The sequence below is a fragment of the Dendronephthya gigantea genome, unplaced genomic scaffold, assembly GCF_004324835.1.
Source record: "Dendronephthya gigantea isolate DGI-Jeju-01 unplaced genomic scaffold, DenGig_1.0 000033F, whole genome shotgun sequence".
NCBI classification, from domain to species: domain Eukaryota; kingdom Metazoa; phylum Cnidaria; class Anthozoa; order Malacalcyonacea; family Nephtheidae; genus Dendronephthya; species Dendronephthya gigantea.
The window spans coordinates 596,968-616,736 of NW_021163043.1; the positions used below are offsets into that span (position 1 = coordinate 596,968).

General features: G+C 35.9%; 2 protein-coding genes and 1 pseudogene across 2 annotated transcripts in view; 2 read left to right on the top strand and 1 right to left on the bottom strand.

Annotated features, from left to right (window-relative positions):
- LOC114525223 (alcohol dehydrogenase class-3-like) overlaps positions 1-19,769 on the bottom strand; it is a 99,503-nt gene that overhangs the window by 74,813 nt on the left and 4,921 nt on the right.
- On the top strand, positions 382-19,448 carry LOC114525225 (annotated as a pseudogene).
- On the top strand, positions 9,659-11,269 carry LOC114525224 (collagen triple helix repeat-containing protein 1-like). Its single transcript, XM_028546451.1, has 3 exons — positions 9,659-9,750; positions 10,318-10,539; positions 10,925-11,269. Exons 1-3 carry the CDS (start codon positions 9,670-9,672, stop codon positions 11,267-11,269), a joined length of 648 nt encoding a protein of 215 aa, XP_028402252.1. The 5' UTR covers positions 9,659-9,669.

Here is a 19,769-nt window from a genome sequence, read left to right on the forward strand (position 1 = left end):
TTTAGTGATACTAAATTTATAGTGATTTTAGTGATTTATAAATTTAGTAATACTTTCATTCCACTTTGGAATGTCGTGAACTGACATCAGAGACGTTTGTTGTTGTTTTTTCAAAAGATGTACCTTGATTGTTTTCAATAGTCTTTCACTCTCTCCTGGCTTTTATTCTCTCAGGTTTGGTATTTCCGTATTAAATTTAGCGGCATTACTTTTATCTCGGAGTAAAATTAAAACGATTTTAAGTAGGCGTTTGTTTCCATTGTGGTAACAAGAGTAGTATCCGTTTAGTACGATTTTGACTCATTGAAATGAGACAGTATAAATACTGGTAGTACAGAGACCTGCTAGATCATTGGCAAAAGAGTTTCAACTGATTCGAAATTGAATACAATATTTCAAGATGAAGTTCCTGATTATCATCCTATTTGTTTATGTGGCTGGGATAACAGTCGTCAGAAGTCAAACTAAACCCGCGGTAGGTCATCGCAGTGTTATTTTTGAAAGAGCTATTAGTATATTAAAACAATTCATTTAGATTCAGAATTTATCCATCCTTCAGTTAGCGAGGAACGGCAATATTGATGATTGAGAGATTATAAAATCTACAATAAAGGCGGATTTCCATTCAGTGCAAAATGATGTGCGATTTTTGCGATCGCTTTCTTTTGAAATGCAAACAGCCAAGCGGCACTATTACGATTAGATGAGCTTGAATGAAAACAATTCAAAAGAAAGCGATCGCAAAAAATCGATCGCGCAACATTTTGCACTGAATGGAAATCCTTTAACAACTTTTAGCTGAGCTTGCAACAATTTTTAGCTGAATTATTCATGAAGAATTCTGCAACGAGTTGTTGTTCGTCTAAATTGCGACATGTATGTCTCCTAAACAAATTAGGGTATATATTACTATTAAACCGCATATTATATTCTGATTATAATTTCTAATTTCATTTCCATCTGTATATCTAATTTCCAAAATTCCGCGCAATCAATGTGCGACAATAACCCGATTTATACAACAGACGAATTATCCGTCTGCCAAATCATTCGTCTGAGTATAAACACACGACGAACTATGTAGACGAATAGTCGAATACGTTAAACGAAATAGTTATTTATGTAGTGAAAAGAATGCGCACAAACAAGAGCCATTTTATGATAAATATTTTGTAGTACGGGAGTATTTTGTAGTAATAATACGGGACGCAACCCGTATTTATACTAATAGACGGATGATGCGTCAAGACGAACAACCCATTGAAATTCGTCTAAATAGACGAACTATATGCGGATAACTCGCGTTGAGGGATGATCCGTGTGTTTGCCCGAGTTTACAAACAGACGGACTAGAAGACAAACTATTCTTCGCTAGCCCAAGTTCGTCGAGACGGATGATCTCTCTAGTATAAATCGGGCCAAAGAATCACATACCAGAATATTTCGCTAATCAGATCAAATATTTTTATTACTTTTTCGCTTTCACAGACATCCTGTAATTCTCCTGGTATCCCTGCCCGGACCACGTGGTCTCACTGGCGCGAAAGGGGAAACTGGGGAGAAAGAGGGGCCAGGAGAGAAAGGGGAGCCTGGGGCGAAAGGAGAACCTGGAGCGAAAGGAGAGTCTGGAGCAAAAGGGGAGTCTGGAGCAAAAGGGGATTCTGCAGCGAAAGGATACGATTACGCAGACCTGGTGAAGTCAAATTGGAAACAATGTGTTTGGAACAGGGAGGATGGTAAAGACATTGGCTTAATACAGGTACAAGCATAACGTTTATATCGGATAGTGCAAAGCAAAGCTACGATGACGCATTTAAGTAAGTATAAGCGATCGTATGAGCAAATTTTTAAAATTAAGGATCTAAGAGTTAGGGAGTTTATGATCAGCGACGTCGCTAGTCACATTATTTTGCTTGAAATAAGCTATGGAAAATTAATTACGTTATGCATACCTATTGTCTCGCAAGTCGAGTTTCTTTGTTTTTCATGCGCGTCGTCAGGCTGGCGGCGTCGTGAATCGTAAACTCACGAACGTTGTCAGGCACGCCGCAACATCGATAATTGGGGGGGGGCATAGCTTTAAAATCATTTTAGAAGCTATGCCTTCCTTTTAAAATTCAGCTATATATACGAACGCTTAAAGCTATACAGCAATACTCAGTTATTCAGTTATATGTGATGAAAGTTCAAACGATGACAGTTCATAAAGGATAAGAAGAAAATAAGTATACTTCTTTTTAGAATATATTTGTACATCCCTGTAATTTGATATACAGTTTCGCAAAAATGACCGTCAATTTTTCACATATTAAACTCAGTCGGGTATGTTTTAAAGCGGGCATTATTCGCTAGTGTTCAACTGTGAAAAAATGCTTATTTTAGCCTTTTAATTTTTTCATATACAACTGTATCTTCAGCAAAAAATACGACAACACCTCACTGCGTGTGTTTTACGAAGGAAGCTTACGTTCCCGTGGCAATGGTGTCTGTAATCGATGGTATTTCACATTTGATGGCGCAGAATGTGTAAAACCAGCAACAATTGAAGGAGTTGTTTACGTTCAAACAACTCACACCAACGCTATTCGTACCCGCCATATCGAAGGTTACTGTGACCAGGTTCCTAAAGGTCATGTACGTGTGGGCTTTTGGATAGGCAGGTGTGGAAGTTATAATATCGCAGATGGTCATACTGGTTGGCATTCAGTCTCTCGTATTGTGATTGAAGAAGTACCACCTTCTCAAACTTAATATTAAACTTTGTCGAGGAGAATAACAATATCTAGTACGAGTTTCAAACATCACCATAACAAATATTAGACGTAGGATACTGGTCACAATTTTGTAAAGAAAAAAAAATTTGAAACGTTGACGGTTATTAAAACTTAATAAACTTAATCATTTACGAACAAGAAAAGTTGTAATTTAAAAATACGAATTTCAAGATTAGTGAAAATTAGGAAAACGACAGAACATAAAAGTGAAAAGTGATCTTACTTTGGCTTATTGCGGTAAATATGGCTGTTAATCATGCATCAAATGTTGCAAAGGCTACCCATTAGCACTGCTGGTTCGGATAAAACCGTAACGTATTTCTACTCAATTAACGCATTCCTTTCATTACCATACAAGGTTCGTCGTTTACGCACCATATCAGGAATTTCATATCAGAAAAAACCTGCGATTATTTTTGGGCTCTAATTAATTCTAAGACCTCTCTAAAAGGTCTGACTTTTGCACACGGAAAAAAAGAATAAAATGTTAAATATGCAAATCTCGTGGGAATTTAATTTAAATATACAAGATTGCATCAGTAGAAGATTCCATCTCATATCAATAAAACCATCTCATATCAATAACACCATGTCAGAAATGAAAGGAATTGCTTGTATTATTTTTGTCCCAATCGTATCTTCATAACCTCAGCATGAGGTCATTCCGCACATACATATAGTAATAAAGTGTCATATATACAAAGTCAGTTTTACATCAATTAATCATATAAAGGGTATTAAAGAGTGATGTTATACGAAGTTTAGGTAGCTTTTTAGAAACTTTTGACGTCGTTATGAGAAAGGTCTAGCTATTACTTGTATTTTTATGTCTCAATTGCATATTGATAACCTCACAATAAGGTCATTCTGCACATACAATAATAGAATTAGGTCATGCGTATATGGAAAAACCTCAACGTGTTTGCTTGCTTTTAAACATCTTGAGGACGAGAGTTCGCCTAATATTGACCTTCAAAATACTTCACTTTGATTTGATTAGAATGTTTTTGTTAGGAACTAAAGTTTAAAAGCGTTAAAACTGACACGACTATAACGTTCGCATTTGTTAGGATATCAAATCATTTTTTAACGTGGCACCCTATATATATACCTTTAAGTAAGTTCTAGGCCTACGTCCAATATAACTAGGGGCAGCGTATAGCAGCCTCTTCAAGTAACATGTGGTAACTCTTTAAATAATATGCCACATGTGGTAGCTGTTGCGCTATATCTATATTTTAATCACAATAACCTGCTGTCAGTCTGATATATACCGGGTGTCCCCAAAAAAGTCCCCCCCTACTGAAATGAAGCTTTTGTTGGAATTTGAATGCATGATCAACGCAGTAGTGTGCAAATAGCATAGTTATTAGGTTGAGGCATTCAAATAAAGCGTCTTGCTTTCAATTGGGTTTATCATAATATTAAGGCAATCAGATTCTAACAAAGGCTTGATTTCAATAGAGGGGACTTTTTTTGGGACCCCCTGTTGATTATATCAATACATAGTCCGTCGTCTCATTACCATACAAGGTCTACCATATGAGGATCACATCAGGAATTAAAGGAATTTCTCATATTATATCTTATTTTCATCACATAATACATGATAATACCATAGTTACCATACAAGGTCTACCATATGAGGATCACATCAGAAATTAAAGGAATTTCTCATATTATATCTTATTTTCATCACAAAATACATGATTAATACCATAGTTACCATACAAGGTCTATCATATAAGGATCATATCAGGAATTAAAAGAATTTCTCATATTATATCTTATTTTCATCACATAATACATGATTAATACCATAGTTACCATATAAGGTATACCGTTATATAATAAAGTCAGGAATATTAAAAAATTACTTTCTCTGACTTATATATTCTATAAATATGTGTCTTAATTGCATTATTTTAATGTCAGACGGAGCATACAAAAATAGAAAAACATGTGAATTGTTCACACCAATTCACTTCCAATGGATGTTTTATAGTCTGTTGTCTTGCAATGTATATGAACAGCAAGTGCCCTGAAGCCAAATGCAGTACTGCTTTACCAATAACAGACTACATTCCATACGTCAGAAGTGCATTGGAATGGATTCAACAAAATTTGGATCGTGTGAACAGAGCATCTCACCAGCACATCTGTCAATACTGTTTCTAAGGATTCTTACCATACGTCGACCGGAATTGTAATACGAGTTGCAACTCATTGAAATCAGACAGTATATATACTGGCAGTGCAGAGGAAAGACTGATCATTGGCAAAAGAGTTTCATTTGGATAACATTGTTCAAGATGAAGTTCGTGATTATTTTCTTGTTTGTGTGGCTGAGATAACAGTCGTCAGAAGCCAAACTAAACCCACGGTACGTACGATCTCTTGAAAGAATATATTTTTAAATAGCTGCTACACTCAGTATGGATGCAATTAATTAGAATTTTTCTTATCCATCGCTAAATGAGCAATGGTTCTTGCAAAGTTAGGCGTAGCGATAACAACAATATCAGTATCCACTTGAGGATTCATCACGTAAATTTGATTTTATCCGTCAACCAAGACCTTCATCCCTGCAACTACCGTTTGTTAAATTTAAATTGTTAAATAATAACGCATTTATGTCTCCTAATTGTTTGAGGTAATCACTATTAAACCTTGCTTCGTAATATTTTGATTACAAATTTGAATATTCTTCCATGTGATAATCCAATGAGCATACCAGTCTTAAGGCTCGTTTACACTTGCAATCTTTGCTGCGATTTTATGTGCGATTTTCTCCTTTTGATAGATGTGAACGAGTGAATTAGTTACGGATGTTTAAATAGGAGCTCTTATACATCAAAGCATTCGTAGCTAATTACTCGTTCACATCTATCAAAAGGAGAAAATCGTACATAAAATCGCAGCAAAAATCGCAAGTGTAAACGAGCCATGTCTCTTTATGAATTGCATTACTCTCATCGATTCACATATTTTTATTGGTTGTTAGCCTTTACAAGCGAGCTGTAATCCTCCAGGTATCCCCGGTATCCCTGGTGTTCCAGGAACTCATGGCCTGCCCGGACCGCGTGGTCTAACTGGCGCGAAAGGGGAGCCTGGGGAGAAAGAGGGGTCCGGAGAGAAAGGGGAGCCTGGAGCAAAAGGGGAGTCTGGAGCAAAAGGATACGATTACGCAGATCTTGTGAAGTCAAATTGGAAACAATGCGTTTGGAAGAGGGAGGATGGTAAAGACACTGGCTTGATACAGGTAAAACCATAACGTTTAAATTGGGTAGTGCAAAGCAAAGCTACGATTACGCATTAAAGTAAGTATAGGCGATCAAATTTTTGAAATTTAAGGTTGCTTTCCACTTACGCGTTTTTTATACGCACGTACACGTACGGAAAATTTAAAATGCTTTTAAATTTTTATTATTTAACATCTAGGTCAACTAATGCATACTAAAATATGCAGAAAACTAAGTTCCTTCGATTTATTCACTTAGTTTTTTCAGAGGTAACATGTATAAGGATTTAGACTTTCACGTGCGTGAACGTGCGTATGAAAAACGCGTAAGTGGAAAACAGCCTTAAGGATCCAAGAATTAGGGAGTTTATGATCTGAGACGTCGCTAGTCACATTATTTTGCTTGAAATAAGCTATGGAAAATTAATTACGCATTATGCATACCTATTGTCTCGCATGTCGAGTTTCTTTGTTTTTCATGCGCGTCGTCAAGCTGGCGGCGTCGGAAATCGTAAACTCCCTAACGTTGTTATGGGACCACAGGTATGCATAGCTTTAAAATCCTGTCAAAAGCCATGCTTTCTTTTAAAATTCAGCTATATATACGAATGTTTCAAGCTATACAGTATACTCAGCTATTCAGTTATATGTGATGAAAGTTCAAACGATGGAGTGTTTTTTAAGTATAAGAAGAAGTATACTTCTTTTTAGAATAGATTTGTACATCCCGGTAATTTGATACAGTTTCGCCAAAATTGAACGTAAATTTTTCATAGATTAAACTCAGTTGGGTATGTTCTAAAGTAGATATTATTCGCTAGTGTTCAACTGTAAAAAATGCTTATTTTAGCTTTTTTTCATATAGAACTGTGTCTTCAACAAAAAATATGGCAACACCTCACTTCGTGTGTTTTACGAAGGGACACTCCGATCCTATGGCAGTAGTGTCTGCAATCGATGGTACTTTACATTTGATGGTGCAGAATGTACAAAACCAGCGACTATTGAAGGAGTTGTTTATGTTAAATTAACTCACGTCAACCCTATTCGTACCCGCCATATCGAAGGCTTCTGTGACCAGGTTCCTAAAGGTCTTGTACGGGTGGGATTCCGGATAGGCAGGTGTGCAAGTCAAGGAGTTGGAGATGGTAACACTGGTTGGCATTCAGTCTCTCGTATTGTGATTGAAGAAGTACCACCTCCTCAAACTTAATATTAAAAACTTCGTCGAGGAGAATAGCAATATCTAGTCTGATAAGTACGAGTTTCACACATCACCATAACAAATATTAGACGTAAGATACTGGTCACAATTTTGTAAAAAACAAAAATTGAAACGTTGACAGTTATTAAAATTTAATAAACTTAATCATTTAAGAACAAGAAGAGTTGTAGTTTAAAAATACGAATTTCAAGATTAGTGAAAATTACGAAAATGACAGAATATAAAGTGGAAAGTGATCTTACTTCGGCTTATTGTGGTAAATATGGCTGTTAAGCATGTATCAAATGTTGCAAAGGCTATCCATTAGCACTGCTGGTTTGGATAAAACCGTTCCGTATTTCTGCTCAAGTTAACGCATTTCTTTCATTACCATACAAGGTTCGTCGTTTACGCACTATATCAGGAATTTCATATCAGAAAACCTGCAATTATTTTTGGGGCTCTAATTTTAACTCTATATAACCTTTCAATAAGATCTGACTTTTGCACACGGGAAAAAAAGAATAAAATGTTAAATATGCAAATCTCGTGGGAATTTGCCTTTAAATATACGAGATTGCATCCGTAGAAGAATCCATCTTATATCAATAAAACCATGTCAGAAATGAAAGGAATTGCTTGTGTTATTTTTGTCCCGATCGTATCTTCATAACCTCACCATGAGGTCATTCCGCACATACATATAGTAATAAAGTGTCATATATACAAAGTTCTCCACGAGTTTGCTCTTAAAATATGCAACTACATCCATATAGGAGTCAGTTTTAGAGCAATAAACCATATAAAAGGCATTAAAGACTGATATTACACGAAGTATAGGTGGCTTTTTAGATACATTTGGCATCGTTATGAGAAAGGCCGATTACTAGTATTTTTATGTCTCAATTGCATATTGATAACCTTACAATAAGGTCATTCTGCACATACAATAATAGAATTATATGTCATACAAGAAAAAACCTCAACGCGTTTGCTTGCTTTTAAACATCTTGAGGACGAGAGTTCGTCTAAAATTGACCTTCAGAATATTTCACTTTGATTTGATTAGAATGTTCTTGTTAGGAATTAAAATTTAAACGCGTTATATTTGTAAAACTGACACGACTGTAACGTTCGCATTCGTTAGGATGTCAAATCATTTTTTAACGTGGCCCCCTATATATACCTTTAAGTAAGCTCTAGGCCTACGTGCATAAAGTTAAATTCGTTTCTTTCCAATATAACTAGGGGCAGCGTATAGCAGCCCCTTCAAGTAACATGTGGTAACTCGTGAAATAACATGCCACATGTGGTAGCTGTTGTGCTCTGTTTATATACTTTAATCACAATAACCTACTGTCAGTCTGATTTTAAATATACAGGGTGTCCCCAAAAAAGTCCCCCCTATTGAAATGAAGCTTTTGTTGGAATTTGAATGCATGATCAACGCAGTAGTGTGTAAATAGCATAGTTATTAGGTTGAGGCATTCAAATAAAGCGTCTTGATTTCAATTGGGTTTATCATAATATTAAGGCAATCAGATTCTAACAAAGGCTTGATTTTAATAGAGCTGATTTTTTTTTGGGACCCTTTGTAGATTATATTAATACATAGTCCGTCGTATGAGGATCATATCAGGAATTAAAAGAATTTCTCATATTATATCTTTTTTTCATCACATAATACATGATTAATACCATAGTTACCATACAAGGTCTACCATATGAGAATCATATCAGGAATTAAAAGAATTTCTCATATTATATCTTATTTTCATCACATAATACATGATTAATACCATAGTTACCATACAAGGTCTACCATATGAGAATCATATCAGGAATTAAAAGAATTTCTCATATTATATCTTATTTTCATCACATAATACATGATTAATACCATAGTTACCATACAAGGTCTACCATATGAGAATCATATCAGGAATTAAAAGAATTTCTCATATTATATCTTATTTTCATCACATAATACATGATTAATACCATAGTTACCATACAAGGTCTACCATACGAGGATGATATCAGGAATTAAAGGAATTTCTCATATTATATCTTATTTTCACCACATAATACAGGATTAATACCATAGTTACCATGTAAGGTTTACCGTTATATAATAAAGTCAGGAATATTAAAAAATTATTTTCTTTGATTTATATATTCTATAAATATGTGTCTTACTTGCATTATTTCAATGCCAGACGGAACATACAAAAATAGAGATATATGTGACTTGTGTGACATAAGAATTACAAGCATCCCATGCACTCGGCACATCCTCCGATACTATTTCTATAAGCATTCTTACCATGCATAGGTCGGAAGTGTAATACGAGTTGGAACTCATTGAAATCAGACAGTATATATACTGGCAGTGCAGAGGAAAGACTGATCATTGGCAAAAGAGTTTCATTTGGATAACATTGTTCAAGATGAAGATGAAGTTCGTGATTATCTTCTTATTTGTTTGTGTGGCTGAGGTAACAGTCGTCAAGAGTCAAACTATACCTGCGGTAGGTTCTCTTGAAAGAATATATTTTTAAATAGCTGCTACACTCAGTATGGATGCAATTAAATTGAGTTTAGAATTTTTCTTATCGATTGCTAAATGAGCAATGGTTCTTGAGGATTCATCACGTAAATTTGATTTTATCCATCAACCAAGACCTTCATCCCTGCAACTACCGTTTGTTAAATCTTAATTGTCAAATTATACCGCAATTATATGTCCTAATTGTTTGAGGTATTTGCTATTAAACATTGCTTCGTAATATTTTGATTACAAATTTGAATTTGATAATCCAATTAATGAGCATACTCGTCTAAGAGCTCGTTACACTGCAAATATTTGCTGCGATTTCATGTGCGATTTTCTCCCTTTGATAGATGTGAACGAGTGAATTAGTTACGGATGTTTAAATAGTAGCTCGTACACATCAGAGCATTCGTAACTAATTACTCGTCTATCAAAAGAAGAAAATCGTACATAAATCGCAGCAAAAATCGCAAGTATAAACGAGATATTTCTCTTTATGAATTGTATTACTCTCATCGATTCATATATTTTTATTGGTTGTTAGCCTTTACAAGCGAGCTGTAATTCGCCAGGTATCCCAGGTATCCCTGGTGTTCCAGGAAATTATGGCCTGCCCGGACCACGTGGTCTCACTGGTGCAAAAGGAGAACGTGGAGCGAAAGGGGAGTCTGGAGCGGAAGGATGCGATTACGTGAATCTTGTGAAGTCAAATTGGAAACAATGTGTTTGGAAGAGGGTGGATGAAAAAGACGCTGGCTTAATACAGGTAAAACGATGAGGTTTAGTATATAATCCCGCTTGACGGAATATTGCTATGTTTTAAATATTAGTTAAGGACGAACTTTCCCCTTTTTGAATGAAGTTGTACATATCTCGTAATTTAACACGGTTTTGAAAAATTGTTGACCGAAGATTTTTTCATTATATTACAGTAGGAAGACTATATAGTTTTAACGGGCTATGTTTAGGGAAAATTAGGCTCAAAAATCATAAGCTAAAATTTGCAATGAAATACGCAACCTCGTACCCAGGGTCTTACTTTCGACGTGGAAATGCCCTGCGACGGAGCTTGTGACATACAAATATTACATACTGCCGAATAGCTATTATTACATTTATTAATGTAACATATTTTCACTTTTCTCACATAGAACTGTATCTTTAACAAGAAATATGACAACACCTCACTTCGTGTGTTTTACGAAGGAACATTCCGATCCTATGGCGGTGAGGTCTGCAATCGATGGTATTTTACATTTGATGGCGCAGAATGTGTAAAACCAGCGACAATTGAAGGGATTGTTTCCGTTGGAACCAATGAAAACCCTCATCGTCACCGCCATATCGAAGGATACTGCGATCAGGTTCCGAAAGGTCATGTACGTGTGGGGTTCTGGATAGGCAAATGTGAAGGTCGTAGAGCCGGAGATGGTTATACTGGTTGGAACGCAGTGTCTCGTATTGTGATTGAAGAAGTACCACCTCCACAAGCTTGAAAACAATTAAGCCCCGTTTACACTACACTCAATTTATCGGCACGGCATGGCTAAAATGGGTTCCCGTGCCCATTTTATTAATGCTCAAGCTACCAAAACAAAGCTACCCACTTTAGCTATGCCGTGGCAATAAATTGAGTGTATTGTAAACGGGGCTTTGGATATTATGAAACCTGCACTAAACTTGCACTACGCTTGTCTTGCAAATGCCTATCCATTGACGTGTTCTCAAAAATTGTCCCAAGAAATTAAAACGGTTGCTCTTAAGGTGGCTCGATACAGTTTTCAAAAATTCCATCGTTATCACTTTGACACGTTCAAACAACACATTTTTATGATTTATTCTAGAGATATTGAGGTTTTTAAATATTTTGAAGTTTCTGCTTTTGAATCGTATTAGTTTTAGTAACAAATCGTCCGTTGCTATGGCGACATACGTGTACAAAATTCACTCCAAAATGGCCAATTGCCTCGGATAGTTGGAAAACAAGCACGGTGACCCCCAATTTTTTTTCGTCCATTATTTTACTTGGAAGAAAAACTAACAATTGGCAAAATATAAAAAAATTCTATAATGGCAAAAAAAAATATTGAAAAAAATTCATTTTTACATTTTTCAAAAATTTGGCATAATAGAATTTTTTTATATTTTGCCAATTGTTAGTTTTTCTTCCAAGTAAAATAATGAACGAAAAAAAAATTGGGAGACACCGTGCTTGTTTTCCAACTATCCGAGGCAATTGGCCATTTTGGAGTGAATTTTGTACACGTATGTCGCCATAGCAACGGACGATCTGTTACTAAAACTAATACGATTCAAAAGTAGAGACATCAAAATATATAAAACCCCGAATATCTCTGGAATAAATCACAAAAATGCGTTGTTCGAACGTGTCAAAGTGATGATCAATGGAATTCTTGAAAACTGTCCCGAGCCACCTTAAAGGGAAATGGCAATATATTTGTTTATTTTCTTATTTGAAAGAGCTTTGAAAACTATATTTAATTCTCTTTTACCGTTTTTTTATATCTTGCTTACTTCTACAAATATTTTGATCGAAAAGAATGAAATATCCGCCATCTTGGATTTTTGTAGATATACAGTTACGTCACAACATGGGTCACGCAATACTTCTATCTCGACAACCACCAATCATTTTGCACTCAAAACTATACTCTGTATGCTCTTCGAAATATCAAGATCACTCAACACCTTTAAAACATCTACCAATCAATATTTGGCCAGCAACGAATACTTTTATATGGCCAACCCCTGTTGTGACGTCACCAAAACTACCGTTAATGAGATCAAAAATTATCCAAGATGGCGGATATTTCATTCCTTTCGATCAAAATATTTGTAGAAGTAAGCAACATATAAAAAAACGGTAAAAGAGAATTAAATACAGTTTTCAAAGTTCTTTAAAATGAGAAAATAAAAAAATATATTGCTATTTCCCTTTAATACAAACTAATGATTATATTACATTACATCAAATTTGACATTATATATTAAAAATATAGACCTAATCGCACATAAAATATTTTCTGCTACAAACCTCATTCTTATAATGACTTAAATATTCCCCGAGTGTTGACAATTTAACTTTCCTCGTTTATTTTATGTTATTAAAAGAACACAAAAATAATCCATTTTAGCAAAGAGCTTTGTGAAGTTTACAGCAATCACAAATTAGTTTTTTTATGCAAAATGTATAGATGTGAGAGTGAAATTTGATCGGCATGAATTGTTACCTAATAAGTTAAATAGATCGTTGAGGCATAGAGGGCATGAATTCAAATTAACGAACGATTTAAATGTTCCTTTCTAAATAGATGCCTTTTTAACTGTATTTGATATCTGATACACTTCTAGGAATCTTTCATTTATTTTATAACAAGACGCCTGTTCTGGCGTGCCGCGTACGTGCCAGTCTTCAATATAAAACTTCTGAACATAAACAATACAGTTCATACTCATTTAGATGCCTTGCGAACCTAAATGTCGTTGGATCGCGAAATTCAGAAGCACATCGTACTTTAAAAAGTATAGAAGTTCAATTGTTCAAAAATGTAAAGAAACCGCATGATACAATGGCTTTGTCTTACACTTTGGAATTCTCGCTATATTAAATCTTCAATCCTGTGCAAACTGCGACATGTCAACGCGCCCATACACGACCACATCTGATTAAACGGCAAAATAGCAGCGATATTATTAAAATAGGACCAGAATTTACATGTATTAAATATATTCTTACCCGAATTAAATCTAAACTAATCGAACAGCATCAAAAGAACTGTATATTTGTTCCTCTTGGATGAATTGCTGTATCATGTGAACGAAATTAAATCGCGCATCGGAAAATTAGCCAAATTTAAAGATTTCGAGTTGTGCACCAACCCTCTTGGGAGACAAAACTGTGACGTAGATAAATACGGAGCGGAGGGATACGATTACGTAAATCTGGTAAGATCAAATTGGAAACAGTGCGTGTGGAAAAGGCGGGATGGTAAAAACACTGGTTTGATACAGGTAATACTACGTTTAATTACTACGATTAAGATAATGATGAAAGTAGGGATTACGTATGGATGGATGGATTAGTAACATAGATTTAGATAAGTACTGGTCAAGAGGTTTACAAGAAATTAAACGATCAGCAGTTAATAGCCCGAGATTAAGTGAGACACAAATATAGGTAGTATGCTCATGTCCAAAATCCAGGAATTATCACCCAAATATAGATCCCGGGTTAGTAATTAAATGTCAAAAAAAACAACTTATTTCTTCATATTCATAGAACTGTATCTTCACTAAGAAATATGACAACACCTCACTGCGTGTCTTTTACGAAGGAACATTACAATCCTATGGCAGTGGTGTCTGCAATCGATGGTATTTTACATTCGATGGCGCAGAATGTACAAAACCTGCGACAATTGAAGGGATTGTTTATCTTGCATCAACCAATGAAAACCCTTATCGTCACCGCCATATTGAAGGATACTGTGACCAGGTTCCTAAAGGTCATGTACGCGTGGGGTTCTGGATAGGCAGGTGTCCGGGAGGTACTCTCGGAAATGGTGACACTGGTTATAAATCAGTGTCTCGTATTGTGATTGAAGAAGTACCACCTCCTCAAACTTAGAAACTTTCTCACGAAAAACTATGATTGCGATGATTGGAGTGACGAATTACAACTGATCAAAATAAGCAAAGAAACCGCAAAGGTCTCCTGCTAAGCCTAAGAGACTCTTGTCGGTATATGTTAAATATATTCATTCTCAAAACGACCACAAGTTGTTTTTTATCTATTTAATGCCGCAACACCTGACCCCTGATTGTGCCACTTTGATAATTTTTGTTGTATTGCCTCAGCTGGTGCTATTCTATGGTCCTTAACGTTAAAGGTTAACTCAATGTTATGCGTAGTATAAAGTTCAAATCCGGTCCATCATCAGCAGACGACAACAATAGATGTAAAGTGATGCCTTCATAGATATACCTTTTCACTTCAATTACGATATGGCGCTACGACGTGTCCATTCAGGCACTGTCGGTATAGTTTTATCTGCTGAATTTAGCATCATATGAGAATTGCATCGGAACAAAGGATATCGATAGGAAACGATTGTAAGACGAGTACGAGTAAAATATCGAAGTATCATTGCATGTGTTAACTCCTTTCATGGATGTTCATCCTCGACGATATTTTTGCATCTGGTAATGCACCCTTAGGGATACTTCAGTGATAGGGGTAATATGACGACTTCCCCCATATATCGTCTGTCATCAGCATTTCCAAAGTTTTATTATATATGACTCAGCCGTGGTTTAGTACAAAATCCACTGAAAATACGATGATAATCGCAACTTTAGCCCCTCCCAAATATATATAACCTCCCAAAAAGGTCTGACTTTTGCACACGGAAAAAAAGAATAAAATGTTAAATATGCAAATCTCGTGGGAATTTGCCTTTAAATATACGAGATTGCATCAGTAGAAGAGTCCATCTCATATCAATAAAACCATGTCAGAAATGAAAGGAATTGCTTGTATTATTTTTGTCCCAATCGTATCTTCATAACCTCACCATGAGGCCATTCCGCACATACATATAGTAAAAGTGTCATATATACAAAGTTCTCCACGAGTTTTCTCTTAAAATATGCAACTACATCAATAAAGGAGTCAGTTTTATAGCAATAAATCATTTAAAAGGTATTAAAGACTGATATTACACGAAGTATAGGTGGCTTTTTAGATACGTTTGGCGTCGTTATGAGAGGCCTATTACTTGTATTTTTATGTCTCAATTGCATATTGATAACCTCACAATAAGGTCTTGCACTATACTTGTCAAATACCTATCCATTGACGTGCATGTTCTCAAAATTTGTCCCAAGAAATTAAAACAATTAAAACGATTGCTCTTAATACAAACTAATGATTATATTACATTACATCAAATTTTATATTATATATTAAAAATATAGACCTAATCGTTCAGTTTTTTTATGCAAAATGTATAGATGTGAGAGTGAAATTTGATCTGCATGAATTGTTACCTAATAAGTTATAAATATAGATCGTTGAGGCAGAGAATCAATGAATAAATCAATAAATGTTCCTTTCTAAATAGATGCCTTTTTAACTTTTTTTGATATTTGATACATTTCTAGGAATCTTTCACTTATTTTATAACAAGACGCCTTGTAAAATTGGAACCATAGATATCAATAGGAAACGATTGCAAGACGAGTACGAGTAAAATATCGAAGTATCATTGCATGTGTTAACTCCTTTCATGGGTTTAATGATGTCCATCCTCAGTGATTTTCGTGCGCGGCTTCTGGTGCCCTTCAATGCACCCTTCTCGTTCAAGGTTACTTTAGTCATAGGGGTGACATGACGAAATTTACCCCATTGTCTGTCACCAACACGCCTAAAGTTTCATATGTGTCAAGGTTTTATACAAAATCCACTAAAAATGCGATGATAATCGCAACTTTAGCCACTGCAAGTTCTACTAAGATGGAATTGTGACACGCCACCACTGCTTTTACGTTTACGAACGAACATTCTCAAAGACACGGTGTTTTCAATTAATTAAGGTTTACATTTGACGCAGCAAACGACGGTATAGTTTCAAGTCGACCCGATCTTCGCCGCTATTTCGAAAGCTACCGTCACTAATTAAATAATAGCGTTACAGTAGCCTTCAATATAGCGAAGACGATTGTTGGATGAATAAAAAAGGATGAGAGAACAGTGGTCCGGGAGATTCGGATACTGGTTTGAAGGCGATGCCTTGTTGTGAATTGGGAAGTATCGCCTCACGAAGCTTCATAAGCCTGAATATAAATAGCAGAAGATCTAGACTGAAAGTGAGTATTGTCATTCAAGAGACCAAACAGAATTACAGGTGTAAATCTCTTTCAACTATCGACAGCCCATCAAAATGAAGAGTTCGCGCCAAGAAATAACAAACTATTATAGATATGAAATATAAGATTCTTTGATCAGAACACTTGGCGGTCAATAATGGTCTGAGAGTTTGTCTATCAGATCGAAGTGAAAAGACAATTTTTTGCACATTTTAACCGCGTTCTATAAAAAAGCGCTGACGACAATGGTAATATGAGCATACGTCTTCCTAAGGTCCTCACCAGGTGAGCGGAACGCGTCCAGCACCTGTTGATCGTTCGATTTTGATGTTTAAGCGTTTAGATCGTTTCGTAGTAAGTATAAGCAACACACAATTGCACGAGGGTGCTAGATATCGATAATACCAAGCAAGCCAAGAATCACGACAGAAAATAGAGTATCATCGCATGACTTTGATCTTCGGGTTTTTGCTTCAGTCACATAATTGTGTTTATTACATAGGAAGTATAAGAGGTGTCAGGTGGCTTATAGGCGTTAATTCCTATGGTACTCCTGGTAATATGATGCATATATCTCTTATTGCCATTTTTAGTTATTCCTCCCACAGTACTCCGACTCCGTACTCCGCACTCCGTACTTTCCACCATGCCTGATCGAAGCGTAATACCAGTTAGAATTAGCCTCTCTCACGATGACGAATATGCCGCCATTTTTGGGATACTTTTTTCAAAACCGCGAGCGTAGTAAGACCTCATAACAGCGACTGTCTTTAATTTTAGGCTGAATTTATTCTTCAATTGGTCTGTTGATTAAAAAAAAAAGCTTTTCATTTGAGGAAGAGCTTTAGTTTACCATACAATCTCTACAATTGTCTTTCTGGTCGCCTCTGATGCACTCATCTCGTTCAAGATTTCACAGTAGCCAAGGGTAATATATGACGCACATCATTGCCACTGCTCAAGACTCTCACCATATGTGGGTTGGGACGTAATACAACTTGGAATTCGTTAAAATGAGACAGTGTATGCACTGGTAGGACAAAGGGCAGACAGATCACTGGAAGAAGAGTTTCATCAAGGAATGACAACGAAATATTTCAAGATGAAGAAAAAGTTAGAGATTATTTTCTTATTTGTTTGTGTGGCTGAAATAACAGTCGTCAGAAGCCGAGGCAGGGCCACGGTAGGGCATTCCTAAAAAATTATCTTTCTATAGAACGGAAGCAATAGTTCATGATTTGCCTGAACAAATAGTTATGAGCGAATGAAGAGCGAAAGTTAACGTAGCTATATCAAGTCTTTGCAAAAACAATTCATAATTGATGGGGCTTTACTTAAGATTCTAGAACTTCTAGTCTTGTATTTCGGAGAATGCTTGACGATACATCACGATAGATTAATCTTTGCAAAGCTTCCAATTCAGTAAACAGACCTTTATCATTGTAAAGCACTGTTGGTTGAACAAAACTGCTTTGTTGAAATTGCTTGAATTACGACTTGTTTATGTCGGTCCTTCAAAAATTTAGGTTGTTACTGTTAAGGCATGCCCTACAATATATATTTTGCATGATTCAAAATTCCAACAACATATATATCCATCTAAAAATGTTAATAGCTATAGCTAAAAATTCCGTGCATAACCCAGCTTAATACCCTTCTTGTAACAACGAACCATATATGGTGAAGAAACACAAGCAATCTAATATCTTTGAAATTTAATCTATAGTGAATACGTTGTTGTGAGAATGATTCGTTATAGATATGAACGGGTAAAATCACTTCGGTACGTTGCGTTTGTCTTACATGGACGAGCCATCTACATCTACATTTAGTCATCTACATATTTGTCAAATACAGTCAAATTAAAAACTATCGTTATTGTTAGCCTTCACAGACGACCTGTAATTCTCCGGGTATCCCAGGTATCCCTGGTGTTCCAGGAACTCACGGCCTGCCAGGACCACGTGGTCTTACTGGCGCAAAAGGGGAGCCTGGGGAGAAAGGAGAGCTTCGAGAGAAAGGGTGCGATTACGCAGACCTTGTGAAATCAAATTGGAAACAATGTGTTTGGAAGAGAGACGATTCATAAAAACACTGGCTTGATACAGGTAAATGATAAAGTTTGTGACTAAATTTCCGGATTCTGGATAATACATAAAAAATCTGTGCTAAAATCTCCAACGCAAGTACGAACATTATTTCGTATTACACAATTAAATATTTTACATATATTAATATTTGAATGTAACACCTCTTCTCACGTGCATAGAACTGTATTTTCAACAAGAAATATGACAACACCTCACTCCGTGTGTTTTACGAAGGAAATTTACGTTCACGCGGCGACAGTGCTTGCGATCGTTGGTATTTTACATTTGATGGCGCAGAATGTGCAAAACCAGCGACAATTGAAGGGCTTCTTTATGCTATGTCAAGCCAAATCAACCCTCATCGTCACCGCCATATTGAAGGATACTGTGACCAGGTTCCTAAAGGTCATGTACGCGTGGGGTTCTGGATAGGCAGGTGTGGAAGCAGGACTCTCGCAGATGGTTACACTGGTTGGGAATCAGTCTCTCGTATTGTGATTGAAGAAGTACAACCTCCTCAAACTTAATATTAAAAACTTCGTCGGGGAGAATAGCAATATATAGTCTGATACGTACGAGTTTCAAACATCACCATAACAAATATTACACGAAGATACTAGTCGCAATTTTGTAGAAAAAATAAAATTAAAGCGTTTCAATTTGAACAATCGATTTACTTCAATTATCGCGCACAGATCAATAGTCATATTTCTACACAAATTGCTTTGCTACGATTTAGCACGATTCCACTGCAGCGAAATCCAACCGGAAGTAAATTGAGCCATTTTAAATACAGTCATTTTTTCACAAAAGCTGTTCTTGTTTAAAATCGCGAAACGGTATATTATATAAACCTGAACTTGTACAAGAGCTACTGAATCTTGTAAAAATTATTATTTTGTACATACTCACTTATATTATTTGGCTATCAAGATTGGGTAGACGTTTAGGGGAACTAGGAGAGTCGTGTACCCCCAGTTATCTCCCAGACCACTAACAAAATTATTTCAAATCCGCT

Excerpts from the sequence above, each read along its gene's own strand:
- LOC114525224 (XM_028546451.1), top strand. The coding sequence starts at position 9,670 with ATGAAGATGAAGTTCGTGATTATCTTCTTATTTGTTTGTGTGGCTGAG. Across the intron at positions 9,751-10,317 it reads AGAGTCAAACTATACCTGCG|CCTTTACAAGCGAGCTGTAA; the intron begins GTAGGTTCTCTT and ends ATTGGTTGTTAG. Across the intron at positions 10,540-10,924 it reads AAGACGCTGGCTTAATACAG|AACTGTATCTTTAACAAGAA; the intron begins GTAAAACGATGA and ends TTTCTCACATAG.